General features: G+C 42.0%; 1 protein-coding gene across 6 annotated transcripts in view; it reads right to left on the bottom strand.

Annotated features, from left to right (window-relative positions):
* vn (membrane-bound neuregulin protein vein) overlaps positions 1-13481 on the bottom strand; it is a 36015-nt gene extending 22534 nt beyond the window's left edge. For 5 of the 6 annotated variants that reach the window (XM_070215132.1, XM_070215133.1, XM_070215131.1 and 2 more), the window contains exon 1: positions 8315-11763. In XM_070215132.1, coding sequence (XP_070071233.1) covers positions 8315-9635 — 1321 coding nt within the window. In that variant the 5' untranslated portion in view covers positions 9636-11763. Of the gene's footprint in view, positions 1-8314; positions 11764-13462 lie in introns of those variants that run through there. The other variant, XM_017156955.3, reaches the window with a different exon arrangement.
* Positions 13482-15980: the final 2499 nt, after the last annotated feature.

The raw sequence follows: 15980 nt of genomic DNA, 5'->3' as shown, positions 1-15980 counted from the left end.
AAACATTTTTACAAGACTACTTTTAAAATCGAATGTAAAATCATGAAATCACTTTAATTTTCTCTCTGTGTGCTGCTGGCGTCGCTGCCAATATCGACGACTTGGTTGTCGCATATAATGACTTTTTCGACTTGCAACTTCTTGTGGCTCTGCGCTTTTTATGCTTTATGCGCTCGCTTTGGTCTCGTCGGCTGGTCAAGCATGTGGCGATGCTGTGCTGCTGTTGCTATTGCTATTGCTGCTGGTGGCCATTGGATGGTTTCTAGTTGCCTTCTTTGTTGCAGGAGGCAGCAGCAATTGCAGCAGCAGCAGCGGCAGCAAAAACAGTTGCTGTTTGTTTGCTGTGTGTGGCATGCAGCGACTACCTGGCCACTTGTTGCCGCTGTTAGCTGTTATTATGGTTGCTGGTGGCAAGTTGAAATCATTTTCGTGTGTGTGAAAATATTTTGCGCCAGCCCAGAAACATTTTGAATTCTGGCCGAACATGCAACATCAGCTATAAGGTGCAACCCATTTGCTGGATTTTACTACACAAATTCACATATACTGAGTTATGTTTTAACTTTGAACTTTAAAACTTTATTCAAATGTATTTTTTTTTAAATTAATAAAAGGATTTTTAATGTTAATATAAGTCGATAAAGTGTACAAAAATGTAAAAATAATAAAATTATATTTAATTAACCCCCTTAGATTCCATTTTTTTTTAATTAATAAAAGGATTTTTAATGTTAATATAAGTCGATAAAGTGTACAAAAATGTAAAAATAACAAAATTATATTTAATTAACCCCCTTAGATTCCATCGTTGCCAACCAAACAGCCTGTCAAGTGAATTCTTGCAACGCGTTTGACCATCAACAATGCAAAAAGGTGAACAAAAACCCGCCTCAATTATGACGCATTATGTCAGGCACTCGCTGCTGTTTTCATTTTTAATGAAATATACTCATAAATGTCGTTAAGTGCTTTGCCAAATACTCGGCGGGCAAAAAATGCGAATTAAATGCGCAAAAAAATTACTTTTAGACACATTTAAATACCATTTAAATAGCTTTTGGGGCACAAGGTGAAGCCGAGAGGCTGGAGTTGCTGCCTGGTGTTCGGTGTTCGGAGTTTGGTGGCCAACCGGTGGCAGTGGTAGTGGAGAGTCGGAGTCGAGAAGCCTGCTGCTGCCACAGCAGCCACAAATTTGTAGCCAGCGGCGACGAATAAAATGCCGCACAAAAATGCTGCTAAAAATGCAACTCCAACTTGTCCGAAAGGGGCTCTGTGTTAGTGAGTTTGCTGGTAGTGGTGGAGTGTCTGTGTGGGCCAAACAAAGCTTGGGAACCAAAAAGGCCAACACGCGCTGAAACGTGGTTAAAGTGGCCATTGGGCAGGCGCGCGCGTTGACCGGCGGCAATTTCGATATAAAAATTTTGTTTTAGCACACACGGTCACCTTGCCGGCCGGCGGAAATTCGCAGGGGGCAGAGAGGACTGAAACTGAAAAACGACTGCAGATTGGATGCAATTTGTGGATGAGAATGTGGCTGCTTCCGCCAATAAAACACATTTATGTACATCAGTATCAGTTTTGAGGGCCAGCGGCCACATTTGTGCCCTGGAATTTCCGTTGCTAAGCGCTGGAAAATCCCGATCTGCTCACGCCAAGTGACCAAGTGACCAGGAATTCGTCATAAGGTCGGGGGTCAACAGGGAATTTCCGGCCAGACATGTGGCCTTTCCTGTGTTACCTGTGTGCCACTAACATAAAATAGAACCTGACTCCTCGGGGCGGTCTCAGATTAGTCGATTTTCCCACGCAGGTAAGTGAAATGGCTGCCAACTTCTTACAGCGCTTCCAATAAACTGCTTAAAAGAGTTGTTAGGGCATTATTGAGTCAACACAGTCGCATCGATGGCGGATTAAGCCATTCAGCGGAGGCAAACAACTTCATGCGATTATGAGCGGGAAATGGACTAAATCGTCAGCTAAAAAGAAAATATGGCCCCACAGCGACGGGGGGCAGAAGTCGAGGTCTGGGGAATTCGGAGGATCCAGAACTGGCTGCATATTTACACAGAGGAAAACGGGATCTTTTGATTTTAAGTAGAAAACACTAAGTCCAAATGTGTTTGAGAAATAAATATTTTGTAATAACTAAAAAATTCATGTTTTTTAAAAACTAGCTCAGAAAACAAATATTATAATTATTTGTTGGCAGTTATTTTGAAAGGGTAAGTAAAAATAATACAATATTTTTATTGCTAACTGAATTGTTCTTATATTTTATATTTGAAAATGTGTTAATTATTCTATCGAATTAATCTATATACACTCGACCTTGTACCCAGTTTTTATTTGCTGTGCACACATGTGGTCGATATCAAAGGCAAATTTCTCAACTTGCCATCGCGAGAGCTGGCAAAAGCGAATTCAGAAGGCAGACAGAGCGATCCACCGATCTGGAGAAGCAGCCATCCAACGATCCAAAGATCCGACTCGACGACGACCAGGATGGCTTGCAATTTGATGCAGGGCGCTGCAGATGGTAGATGGGCAGGGGGTGACAGAGTTTAATATACAGATACAGAGGAGGAGCCCGCCTTGATACCCGAACCCGATCCACAGATCCCGAGATCGAGGAGGTGTTGCTGCCACTGAAGTAGATAGATGAGCAGCCGCTCGGCTGGCATGTGGAATTATTAATGTTTGATGTAATTAATGCGTAATTAAGATAGCCAGTCGAGGAAATGAAGGGAAAGGACAGTGGAGTGCAGGCATAGGCATAGGGATAGCAATCTTGAACTCGTGTTTCACTTGGCCAGTGGACTTGCCTAGTTTCTCCGCGGGTGAAATCTCAAAAACCTAGTGGGAAAACATTTTGGCCAACTCCTCCCACCGTTTTACTGTTCAAAGTTCAAAGCGTTGGAGCCGCCAACGCAAATTGAATTGACTTCGCAGCCGAAAAAAAATTTGGTATGCGACTTGCTGGGAAGCTCGTGCTCCCAAGCCGAACCATTAGCTGTGAAAATGATCCATGGGAAACTAATAATGAGTCCAAGCTCTGGCGAACCGAAATGATTTTTCAAATATCAATCAATTTCAATATCTATCTTTGGTCGGTCGCTTGGTCGGTTGCTTGGTCGCCGACTCTTTCTTAGCCATTAATCTTGGCCGCGTGCGCAACTGTTGAAGCGCTTTTTTGTTTTTGTGGAGCAGAAGGTGGCCGAGGGCAGTGCGATTATGCGGGCAGAAATTAACAGCCCGGCAAAACAATTAGTCGGTCCGAAAACATCTCTTATCATTTATCTTTTTACGAATGGCGTTTTGTTTTTGGTATTTTGGAATGTGCCGCAAGTGCCGCGAAAATTAACGCAAATGCTGAATGGCTAATTGAGGCAAAAAAAAAAGTATACCCCCTATACTGACTATATATAGAAAATTATAAATAGAAAACAAAGTTTAATGACTGTAGGTTTAAAGAGGATTTGTTCTATGATAATTTCTAACTAGTTTGGGTTATTGTTTATACTTTTTATGGCTGAGTAGGGCATCCGAAATTCGCCTTGGTCCCATTATATAGATCAACTGCTTGAGGAAGCGCCACCTGAGGGGGCCTTTGATATCGCGCCGACACAGATCTGGACCCATTGATGGGTCCACTGAGAGACCTTATGAATGCCATTCGGTTTATCCATTTCGGCTTACGAGTATCAATGCAGCCGGCAATCAGATTATGTCACATCCGCTGCGAGTGCTCGAGTGGACGTGGATGGATCGGAACAGAGGAGCTCCATTGATCGCCTGGTTCCGTTTTTTTTGTTGCTTTCTATCTGGCCAAGATTGCTCCATTAGCGCCGAAAAAAAAACAAGTATCCCACTGCTGCAACTGAAATGCAAATTGCAGGCAGGGCTAACGAGCAGAGGGATTTTCTCGCTGGTTTATTTTCCGAATTTACTTTTTCAGGGGGGCTTCGGTGTTTCGGTGCGTTTTGTTTTTTGGCAAGCCTATGGCGGCCAAGATGTCTTCCTACTCTCGAATGGCTTTCAGCTGCGTGATGTTGCTGCTTTTGCCGTTGTGGCCGATGTTGCTGCTCTGCTGTCGGCGCGGCCAGAAATAGCATAAAACTCATAAACGAGGCAAGCGAGTCGAGTCGCGAGGCAAGGCAAGGAAACATGGCATGCCATTTGAAAATTTCATTTCGTTATAATTTTCTATTTCCCGCATGCCAAACGGCCCGCCAGCCAAGTCCCAAGGGGCCCCTACACTTGGCAAAAAAGAGCCCATAAGTGGCCCTAAATAATGAGAGTGCCTCTGGCAAGAATCGCCCCCATGCTCGGGAAATGTTCTAAATAGCTGAGAGACTTGGGAAAATCTATAATTGGAACATTTATTTTCCAAAGTATTTTCCTAGATTTTAAAAATACTTTTTTTTACCATTACCTAGGATTTAAAAAAAAAATATTTTGAAATAAGTTTCGTCCATAAAGAGGTAAAAAAACATGAAACAATAAATATTATTGTAAAAACTTGGTGTTGTTTAATTATTTGTTTCAAGCATTTATTTTTGCCACTCTTTTGTCAGTTTCTAATAATATCTTGAGAATACAAATGCTTCTTTTGCTAATATAGTTTTTTTTGAGTGCACTTGAATACTGAGGAATCGCAAAGGGGGCGGGGCTGGGCTGGGTTGGTCAGAGATCCGAGTCAACCCCCTTTACACTTACTACCTAAACGAACCAAGGTTCGTCGTCTAGCGCCGCCATTCATACTTAATTACCAAAAAATAAAAAAAAAATAATAAAAAAAGAGGAAAAATCAACAAGAGCCATCACAGACAGAAACTAACGAAAAGTTGTCTCTTCTCTGGCGTGACGCTAAATGAGCAGCCCGCCCCCACCCACCGACGTGGAAAATCTTATGACCAGGTAGACCGACCAGACACCCCCAAAGACCAAAAAGATGAGACGAGATGAGCTGGGAAATGATGAATTGTGGGTGCCGTTGGGTAAGTTTGTCGCTTCCACTCGTAGGCGTTGACCTAAATATGCGAACTGCGCTGTGTCGCTATGCTGCTGAAAAGCATTTTCCGCTCTGGCGTTTTCTTTCTGTTTCTGTTTTCTTTCGTTTTGTAATCGCTTGCCAAACACAAAACAACACACAACACAACACAATACATTTCCCACTTTTCTAACAAGTGCAACCGGAGTGGAGAACCCAGAAGAGAAACCGAAACCCAAGTCGCAGGTTATCCATGTCGAGCTAGGGTAATGGAATCCCAGCAGTCAAGGTTCTCTGCGGTGTTTCCAACTACAGAGCTATAGAACTGTGGAACTGTAGAACTACAGAACACCGGGTATTGCTTTTCTCAATGAAAAATCTTTTCGAGATTATTAGTGCTTTGGCAAGGTGACAAAATAGAGACCGCAGAATAAAAATTAATATTCAATGCTGCGTGCAGCACAAGTGACAAATAATTATATAATGTTAGATATATTTTTAGTATGTCGTATAATTAATATTGTGTCAGCCACTGCCAGTTTGTCTCCGCTTTCGGAGAAGCCAAAAGCCAGAAACAAACAAACAAACAATCAACAAACATCGGGAGCCAAGCCGATGATTCTGCTTCGACTCGGACTTCTGCCAGATCAAATCATGTTTTATGAGCAGCTAATTTACTTAACACCTCAGCAGCAACAATAGCAACCACAGCTAAAGACTGGAGACTGAAGAACAAACCGTAAACCGTAGTAGCCCCGCAGCTAAATACAAAAGATGTGACTTTTATTTATTTTTCACATGGCCTCTTCTTTGTTTTTTCCCTGCCTCATTTTTTTCGCATATTCAAGTCACACTCTTTTTTTTTTTACTTGGTGGCTGACTGACGTTCACGGCGTGGGTGTAAATTGGGCATAAAATGCGACCAGTTAATTCATGATACTACCGATTCAGTCAGGTTCGAAGGCATTTTAATTGGTTTCAGGCAGAGAGCGCGAGCTGCGTCGTCACACGGGGCGTATGAATAATAAATCCCTGCTTTGGCCCCTTCGCCTCGCTTCTATTTTCAGTCTATTTTCAGGTTGCAAAATAACCGATCCGATCCGAGTCAGATTTTGATTGATCTCCACGATTTGATTCCATTTCGGGGCTTTGATTGGGGCTGAAGATTTTAACGATCCGGCTGACGATCTTCAGGCTTTATGGCCCGATATGCAAATTGGCCAGCTTTTTGGCTTTTGGCTTTGGCCAGCGAAGAAGAAATTGGCAAAGTGAAAGGAGTTGACAGATTTCGGTCTGCGGCTGTGTGGGTGGATTGATTAGTATGCATTTCGATGAGTAATCGCTTTTTTATAAGTATATGCACATTCGAACATACTACCCAATTGCGAATCGATCGATTCCCAAGCATTTGCTGCGTTCGCAGTCAAAATAAATCAGTCGGGGCAGAAAGTAAATATCCTGTTAATGCTATATGTGTTCCATTGATGAGGTCTGTGGGGCCGGAGAAAAGAGAGAGAAGGAAGCGAGTGCAGAAAGTAAATAAACACCAGATAATAAACCCAAAAAGACAAAGCGCGAGAGAACAGCTGATTGCAGCTGATTTCGGTTCGAAAAGAGTTGGGTCTTCTGAGGGGGATATATGCATGTATGTATATCTCGGGGGATCTTGGGAATACCGGGGGGTTTTCTTTCTCTCCTCCCACTCCGCGTGTGCGAGAGCCATGACGGAAGAGCCAGAAGCTGAAACAGCAGCTAAGGAGCAAAGTGGAGAGAGAAAATGAATTAAAAATCTAATTGCGCCCGCGATGAAACAAAGCACAAAATCCAAGAGGGAGAAGACAATAAAGACAACAGCAACAAAGCCAAATAAATAAAAAGAAAGGAAGTTAATTTTGGTTAACCGAAGTTTAAATGCTCTTGTAGAGGGTCTAAAAATTTATAGTATAGGTATAGGTTTAATTAAATACAATTAAAAACTCCAAAGAAATTTATTCTTTTAAAATAACATGAATGTTTATAACTTTAATGTAAGGTCTTCTCCATTTTCGAACCATTATTAAAATACCCTTTCTTTAAGAGAATGAAGAGAAAAGCAAGGCAAAAGCGAAGCAAAAGCAAAGAAAGGCGGGGGAGGCGGCGAGGGGCGGGGCCGGGTGATCGCACTTAGTCGCATTACAGACGCAAAACTCCATGAACCGCGACGCAAGAATAATTACAACAACAGCAGTGGGAGAAGAACGTAGGGTTGGGTTGAGTCTGCCAACCGCAAAGGTCGAATGCAGACAACAACAATAATAAAATCAACAAAAAGAAGAACAAGAACAACAACCACGATGACGATGACGTTGTGAGTTGCACATTGGAGCTAAGAAGACCAAGTCGGACAGAAATGAGTTTTCAAAGTTTTTCCCACTTCTTGGGGGATGAAGGGCTGAAGCGCGGAACCCCGGGAACGGCGGGCAAAGTTAATGCGAATTTAATTAAAATGTGCAACTAGCAACAGCGGCATAAGCAGCAGCAGCAGCAATAATAAATTCTAGATGTGAGCATTTTTGTTGCCCGGCAACCAAATTGAGCCGGGCACAAAGAAAAGAATCCAGTAGAAGAATCCAAAGAAGACCAGGGCCTAGACCTGCAAAAAAAAAAAACTGCAATCGCACAGGCGCATGCGCAACGTTTGCCAGTGTGTGTGTGTGTGTGTGCCATGTTTGTGTGTGTAAGTGTATTGCATAAAATTATTTCGGTCTGGTGAATATTAGCAGAGCGTGAAGTTGGCAAATAAGAAATTCAGCTGCAAAAAAGCCAGCTAAATTTCATTAAACAACAACAAGAAGAGGAGAAAGAGGCAGCTGCAACGGGGAGACAGAGAGAGAGAAAGGTAATGGGAGGAATCCGAAAGAAAGGTTGTAAGAGAGAGAAAGGGAGCCAATTTAAGGAGATTTTCGTATCATATCTTATAGCTGAAAACAATATTTTTTTGATTTCAAGCCAGCTAAATGGGTTCAATGGTCGAGAGAAAAAGACTTAAGCTTCAGGTGATAACCTTAGACAAATTACCAGTAAGTTTTAAATTTAAAATATATTAATTTTCATTTGAATAAAATTGGAAATTTGTAAGAAATTTTAAAAATTAGGGATTTATATTTAGGGAACCTCCATAAAATGTTTAAAAAGAAATTTCCCAAATACATTTTTTTATAGACCTTAATATGTTCCACCTTCAAAATATTCAACAATCCATATCATGTCTTTCTTTTCTAGCTTCTTAAATCGTAACCCCTTATATAAACCCCCTTGGAAAGTTTAAAATCGAAATCCACTCACCATAATTTTCGCTCACAGCCATCTTGACCGATTTCACCACCGAGTGGGTGACTCTGATGGGCTGGCCGAGGATGGTGAAGTTGCCGGGATTGGTCTGCTGGACAAACATCATGTAGGATATATCCGAGGCCTGCTGCAGATCGTTTCCGGAACGGAGCAGTCCGCGCGGCAGCAGTCGCTCCCTGTAGATGTCGCACTCGCCGCTGGCGTTGCTCAACGCGAACTGCAATCGCACCAGGGTGGGCAGCTGGAGGTCGTGCTGCTGCTTGTACACCTTCTGCACCTTCATCGTGGCCGAGAAGTTGACCCGCCGATCGGCAGACATCGACTTGAAGACGCCCTGGAAGACGGTGGGCGCCGCATAGGCCAACTGGGCGGGATCCCGGGCGGAGCAGTAGCGATCGGATCGCTGGTGACCCCGATGCTTCCGCTGGTGCTTCCTGCGCTGCTGCTGCTGGTGGTTGTTGCTCTTGTGCTGATGTTGATGCTGATGCTGTTGCTCCTTCCGCTGTTCCTTCCGCTGGCGGCGATGATCGCGCTTGTCCTGCTGCAACTGTTGCCGGTGGCCGGGACGATGTTGCTGCTGCTGTCGGCCGGCGTTGGTGTTGCTACCGTCCCGCCGACTTCGCGCCTGGCCATCAAACTGGCTATCTGGCACTTCGTAGGACTCTATTAGATAGCTCTGTACCGCCCGACTGCTGAAGTTGCTCGGCATTCGTGCTAAACTCTCCTGCTGCTGCTGGTGTTGCAGCTGCGATTGTGATGGTTGAATGTGACGACGCATTTTACTGCTCGCCGCCTCGCTGGGCATGCCATTGTATAATAAATTATATATTTGACTATTGATTAACGTATTTGGAACTTTTTGCATTGACTGCTGCTGCTGCTGTAGCTGCTGGTGTTGCTGCTGCTGCTGCTGCTCTGGCGCGGCAGCAACATGTTGCTCCTGCTGAGCGGCTGAACTGCTGCCGGCGTCGAATACTGTTGCTGGCTCTAACTTAACATTGCTACGGCTACTAAGACTATTGCTGGTGAGGCTGAGCAGCCTACTTAAGATATTGTTGTCGATGTTGCTGCTGCTGCTGCTTTCACTGCTCCCGCTGCCATTATCCGAACTCAGTGGTATATAGTAGCTGCTTTCTTCGGCTTCGGCACTGCCTTCCCATAATCTTGGCTGCTGCTGTTGCTGCTGCTGCTGTGTCGTCGCCGACGACAATACACATGTGTTTAGTAGCAACATGTAGCTGATAATTAGCAATATCAATGGCATTAGTTGCTTTTTTGTTTTTAGACTCCATTTGCGCAAATGTTGCGCATACATGGCGTCCTCCAAAGTTGTTGTTGCTATTGCCCCGACTTTATGTACAAAATCTCGATAGCGAGTGTTGCTGCTGCGTGTTGCTGCCGCTGCTGCTGCTGCTGCTGCGTATTGCTGCGAGTTGCTGCTGCTGCTGGGGGGTTTTTCGTGTCCTTGCAATTTGCCTAAACGTGACAAATGTATCCTTCGCTGCCTCGTCGTTGTGGCTTGTCGTATTTCCGTTTATCCTGCAAATACTTTCGATAGTTTCGTAGCATTTTGAGCGACAGCAGGGGCGAGAGAGAGACGGACTGTTCGAGGGGGAGAGAGAGGGGAATAGTGTCTTTCGGACTGGTCTAACACAACACTGTTTGCCTAGCATTAATTTATGAACACTTGGCCGCACTCGGTTGTTGCTGTTGCTTTTGATGTGGCTGCTGCTCTTGCTGTTGTTGCTGTTGCTGCTGCTGCTTTTTTTGGTGACTCATTTTTGTTATCTGCCCAGAATTTCGCCGCGTTTCACTTGAGCGATCGCCTAGGAGTCGACGCACGGCCACGCCCCGCTGCACGCCCCCCCAATTGGACGGGCCTAAGGTCGCGTGGCGTTTGATTTTTCCCCCACTGTTTCTCTCGCAGCGCTTTTCTTCACGAGGTTTTTCACGCGCGCGATCGTTTCGTATCGTATCGTATCGTCTCGATTCGGGTTCGGATGCGGATTCGTCGTATATTCGGATACGATTCGTATTCGGCTTTAGCTTCGGCTGCCTTTGCTTTTGCTGTTGCTTTTGCTGTCGGTGCTCTTGTAATTGTAATCCTCGCCGCCAAGAGATATACGATAATGTTTGTCTGGCCGTATACGCGATCTCTCGTCTATATAGCCGTAGTCGTAGTCGCAGCCGTAGTCTGATTCACGAGTCGTCTTTTCTGGCACACACACCGCCGCAGATCTCTGATCTCTGATGAAGATGATGATGATGGTGGATGGCGGATGGCGGATGGCGGATGGTCGATGTGTGATGATGATGATGATGTGCGATATAGCAGACGCGGACACTCACGCGTATCTCACGGATACGGATACACGGACGGGGCACACACAACACACACGTCTTCTAATTTTAGACAAAAGTAATTATAAAAGAAAAAACAGAGCAGAGTGCGCCGCGTTCAGCTTATACGCATATATAACTTCTACTTTGGCTTTGGCTAGATATATAGTATATGCAATACGCATATATACCCGCATCTGTTGGGTGTAGTTGTGCACCTTTTCGATGTCTGCGTGCTGCTCAATAGCTCACTAGCTCACTAGCCGATTATATAGAAAAAGTCGTCGCAACAGTCGGCTCTAGACTCTAGATATATGTATATATATTTTGTGCATATATATATGCAACATGGGAAACGCACACAGTCACACGCGCGGGCACGAGAATCGATCGTTTTTTGTTTTATATATCTCGGTGCGTATGTGTATATAGATTGTATATACTTAAGTACATATACCAAGTGCACGGCACAGACAGAAGTTGTTGTTGCTTCAGGAGAGCCAAAATCTATGACGATGCTCAGTCTGCTGTTGTATTTTTGTTTTTGTTGTTGTTGCCACAGTTGTTATTTTTTTTGGATTTATTCCGCAAAAAGTCCTCTTTGCCGGGGAGAATCACAAGTCCGTCGCTTTATCGCGCACTCGTAACGAAACCGAAAGTCCTTTTACACGATCGATCGATCGATTGGCGTTGGTTTTGGTTCGATTTGTTCGGTAAGCCACTTCGGTTACTGCAGCTGGTGAAATTCGCTGGGAACTCTTAGTTATTCCGAATCAATTCAACCGACTTTTCACACAGAATTTCACTGATTTCAAAACAACACTCCACTCGGTCTGCAGTTGTCTGGGTGATCTTTTATCAACGCCCTCTACTCGGAGTGTCTGAACAATAATATTTGGCTATCTTTCGGATTGCCGACAATCGCGCTCCCGTTCCGTTGCCGTCGAATGGCTTCTGCGGACTGTCGGTGGAAACTAACTGATTGTGTATGTTGGTTTAAAATTATTCTTTTTTCTGCTCCTAACACAGGCGGAATTTCGTATAATTCTTTTTTTATTCGGGGGAACTCGCTCTACGGAGCGACACAGGTCTGCTCGATTTGACGCCGCGAAAACGACTCAAACGTATCTCAGCGATGCAGAGCAGAGTTGAAAAATTCACAGCGTATCTCATGGATACGACTCAAACGTATCTCGCGACTCAAACGTATCTCACTGGTCGGAATTTGTTCGACTGCGTTCGGGCGGGTTCGAATGTCTTCGGCACTCTTATTTCGCTCAAACACTGGGTTTCCTCTCCAACATTTTCTCAAAGCATCGCAAGCATTTTCTCAACCCTGCACTTTTCCCTCAACAACTGCGAGTGAACCGTTTCTTTACTTTATACACAGGAACACAAAATTAAACTTTGTGAAATTTCCACGAACCATTTCAAGTTTTCCATGATATTTGGGTGCTCCTGAGTAAAAGTCCCATACAAAATTATTTTCCATCACCTACATGTTCCGCGATATAGCTAAGAATACAAAAAACCGGTGTTGGTCGACATTTTGAATTACGTGGCCTATATAATTGGACTAACCTTTATTATTTTCGGTAGGACCTACTCTCAATACATCACGGCATTCCTAAAAAATAGTCCCCATTGTGAACCATTGCCCATGTCTTTGGAATTCGACGCCAAAGTTGAAAATCCCAAAATTGTAGAGATTTTTCTGATGTAAAAACAATTCTGAGGATTAAATCTTGAATGGAAGTAATTTTAACTTTTCATTGTATCTATTGTTCATTGTATGCATTAATTTCGGTTTAAAGCGTTTTCATGAGAATATTTTTTATTGGATTTATTATACTAATAAAACCGATTTTTTTATTTCATTATCTACTCCTAAATGTTGTCAAATTTTAAAAAAGTCAAGGCATCCTACAGAATGGGAGTAAACATTTACATTTTTCTATGTATGTTCAGTGAACGTATTTTAGTTTCTTAGTTCTAGAGGTTGCCATGACTTATTCAAAATTTGACAACATTTAGGAGTAGATAATGAAATCAAAAAATAGCTTTTATTAGTATAAGAAATCCAATAAAATGTCCTCATGAAAACGCTTTAAACCGAAATTAAATCATACAATGAACAATAGATACAATGAATAGTTAAAATTACTTCCATTCAAGATTTAATCCTCAGAATTGTTTTTACATCAGAAAAATCTCTACAATTTTGGGATTTTCAACTTTGGCGTCGAATTCCAAAGACATGGGCAATGGTTCACAATGGGGACTATTTTTTAGGAATGCCGTGATGTATTGAGAGTAGGTCCTACCGAAAATAATAAAGGTAAGTCCACTTATATTGGCCACGTAATTCAAAATGTCGGAAAACATCGGTTTTTTGTATTCTTAGGTATACCGCGGAACCTGTAGGTGATGGAAAATAATATTGTATGGGACTTTTACTCAGGAGCACCCAAATATCATGGAAAACTTGAAATGGTTCCTGGAAATTTTTGGCTGTGTACCTGTGATATTAATTACTTGAAGCCGATTTGCGATAAACAATAGGGATTTTCCTTATTTATTATCAGAATTTTTTTATCCCCTTTTATAAGTGATTTGGAATTTAGAGACCATTGTTAAGATCTCTGTAAATTTTAATCGAAGGATTTTTAGACGTTGAAAATAGTTATAAATATTTTAATTATTTTATCAATATTTTTTTTTGAACCTAGTCCGTTTTTTCCAACCTCTCTCTTTAACCTTTTTGTCCGTCTCTTACTTTTTGCTGTAAGAACAATATTTTACCTTTAAAAACTTTACACTTTTTAATATTCAATATTTAAATTATGGGTCTCTCCACACTTAAAACTTTTCATAAAACTTCAAGAACTATCGTTACGCTTTAAGGTTCGAACTGAACTAAGATTGTAATCGATCGAGTTGGCTTTTTATAAGTTTTCACCGACAATGTAACCCTTCCAATAGATAATGGCAGATAAGGAGACAGTTGCCATTGGCTTTCGCACCGATTTCAAATAAGTTACTCATAATCGTCGTGCTTCTGATAGGCTAGCGTAAATGCTTTCCAGTCTATGGTATTTGCTTAAATGCATAGGTGCGAATCTTAGTTCAATGAGTCATTCGGAGTAATTACATATTAAGACTTACGGAAATTATATGTAAAACTGCTCTTTCCTTTGCTTGAATAAGTTAATGTTACTGTTTCCGATTTTCTTAAATTTATTCCAAGTAAATTTAGTTTGCAACTTATAGATTTAAACTAATGAAATGAGTTATATCAATAGTAAACTTAAATATATTTACAAGCTGAACAGTAATTTTTGAACATGATGGACAGTTTCTTAATAGCAGATAATATAAGTTAAGAAACAACCTCTATATAAACTTATTGACAACCAGAGCGAATAAAGAAGTAAATATCTTTAATTTGTTAGATAATTCTACCATTGACGTTGTAAATATAAGAAATATCTGTATTTAACTAAATGTATGGCTAATCGATCAATCACAATACAAGTCCCTAACAAAACTCGTCAATCTAAATTTGGTTTTGCTTTCATCTAATAGATCTCCACTCAACGCTTTCATTTGCTTTGACTTCGGTTCCGGATCTCCACCCCCCTCCCCGAAGTTTTTGATATTTTCTTTTGATGACTTAGGCGGTGAGTCGTAGTTCTTCTGGGGGCTCAGCTTTTTTCCCATGATTATTTGCTTTATTGTCAAATGTCAAGCCCACAAACAGCGACTACACAAACAACAAACTGCGGCAGGTGATTCCTCCTCAGCGCTTGGGAGTCGTGTAAACTTAACGTATTTTTTCTTTACTCGCCCCAGCCACTGATGTTTCACTTGCTGTTGTTGTTGTCAAACAAAGCGTCCACTTGTTCTACGCACTGCGCATAACAATAAAAGAAGCTGACAAAAAACAAAACAAAAAAAAAATAAAAAGAATAAAAAGAGTAAAAACATTAGAGGGGGGTAAAAGGTGGGGCGGCAGTGGCGTGGTGACAAGTGCGACAATTGTAAGAAAACCCAGAAGCAAGGAAGGGTTCAAAGTCGGCCACTTGTGACGGAGCTGGGCCAACTTGGTCTACGTTGTTGCCAGTGGCTGAAAGAAACAGGTACTTACCCCACTAACCGCAACCGACCAGCTGATAAGGTTGCAAAAAGAGCTCAACCGGCTAATAGAGCTTAATTCCTTATCGATTACCTCACCGCATTTCCCACTCAAAATATCCCGGAAGCGGAAATAAAGCTCGGCACCTGTCGCCGGTTTCCAGAGTTCAGAGTTCCTAGCAGGTAGATTGTCTTCTATCTGGTAAGCACATATTTGAAAAGCTGCAAAAAGACGGAGAGAGAGACTCCATTGTCTAGTACGGAAGGAAGTAAACGTTGGACAAGCTGCAGAATCCATGGATCCCCCGACTCGGTTTTTGGTTTTTCGTTTTTGGAACCTGGCCGACGACAGACAACAGCTGCCAAGCGCAGCGTCATTGTATCATCAACAAATACCCACATACAGATACACAAACAATGGCAACAAGAACAACAAGGGCAGCGAGCCAAGCCCACAACAATAACAAACATGAGAACATGAAAATTTTCCAAAACCAATTTCGAAATGCGCGCAGGCGCAAACATCCAATTCCTATTTGTCGTCACGGGGGAGGCCGCCTGTGTTGGTTAGAACAGAGTTGGGAAAACAAACCGAAGGAAAATAATTGAAATTGAATTTCCACTAAGCAACTCTGCAAGTTCTCGAAGTCTCCCAGAATAAGATTAACCCTAAAATAGAATGGCAAATTGTAATTAAATTGCTTAAATGTCATTAAAGGAATATCTAGAATTAATCAATTAATATATTGGTTTTATCTGAAAGAATGTTCTTGAATTCAGCTTTTCGTCGCTTTTAAACTAACTGAAGAAGTCCTTAAGATGATCCTCTAAAGATTACAAATTTATAAAAGTGAAAAAATTGAAGGAAATCTGTTAATTCTTCGTCAATACTATTCAATTTTGTAACATACATTTATATTAACGTCTTCCATTTTTCTTATGAAGCATTTTTTTGTTGAATTCCCATTATATTAGCACCAATAAAGATTATTTCTTCAACTATTACCGGAACAATTTGTTATCGACTTCCGCAATCATCAGCCATACAAAAAAGTGCGAAATTCCATTCTAATAACCCAATATTTCCGATTTGTCGGGAGGTTTGCTGGGTTCCCGATAAGGCACAAACAGCCAGGCAATCTACTTATAGATTTCCACGGCTGAGACTATGGCAACAAACCTTTGA

The sequence above is a fragment of the Drosophila takahashii genome, chromosome 3L (assembly GCF_030179915.1).
Source record: "Drosophila takahashii strain IR98-3 E-12201 chromosome 3L, DtakHiC1v2, whole genome shotgun sequence".
NCBI classification, from domain to species: domain Eukaryota; kingdom Metazoa; phylum Arthropoda; class Insecta; order Diptera; family Drosophilidae; genus Drosophila; species Drosophila takahashii.
The sequence above is the reverse complement of the archived record's forward strand: the minus strand, read 5'-3'. Positions and strand labels throughout refer to the sequence as shown.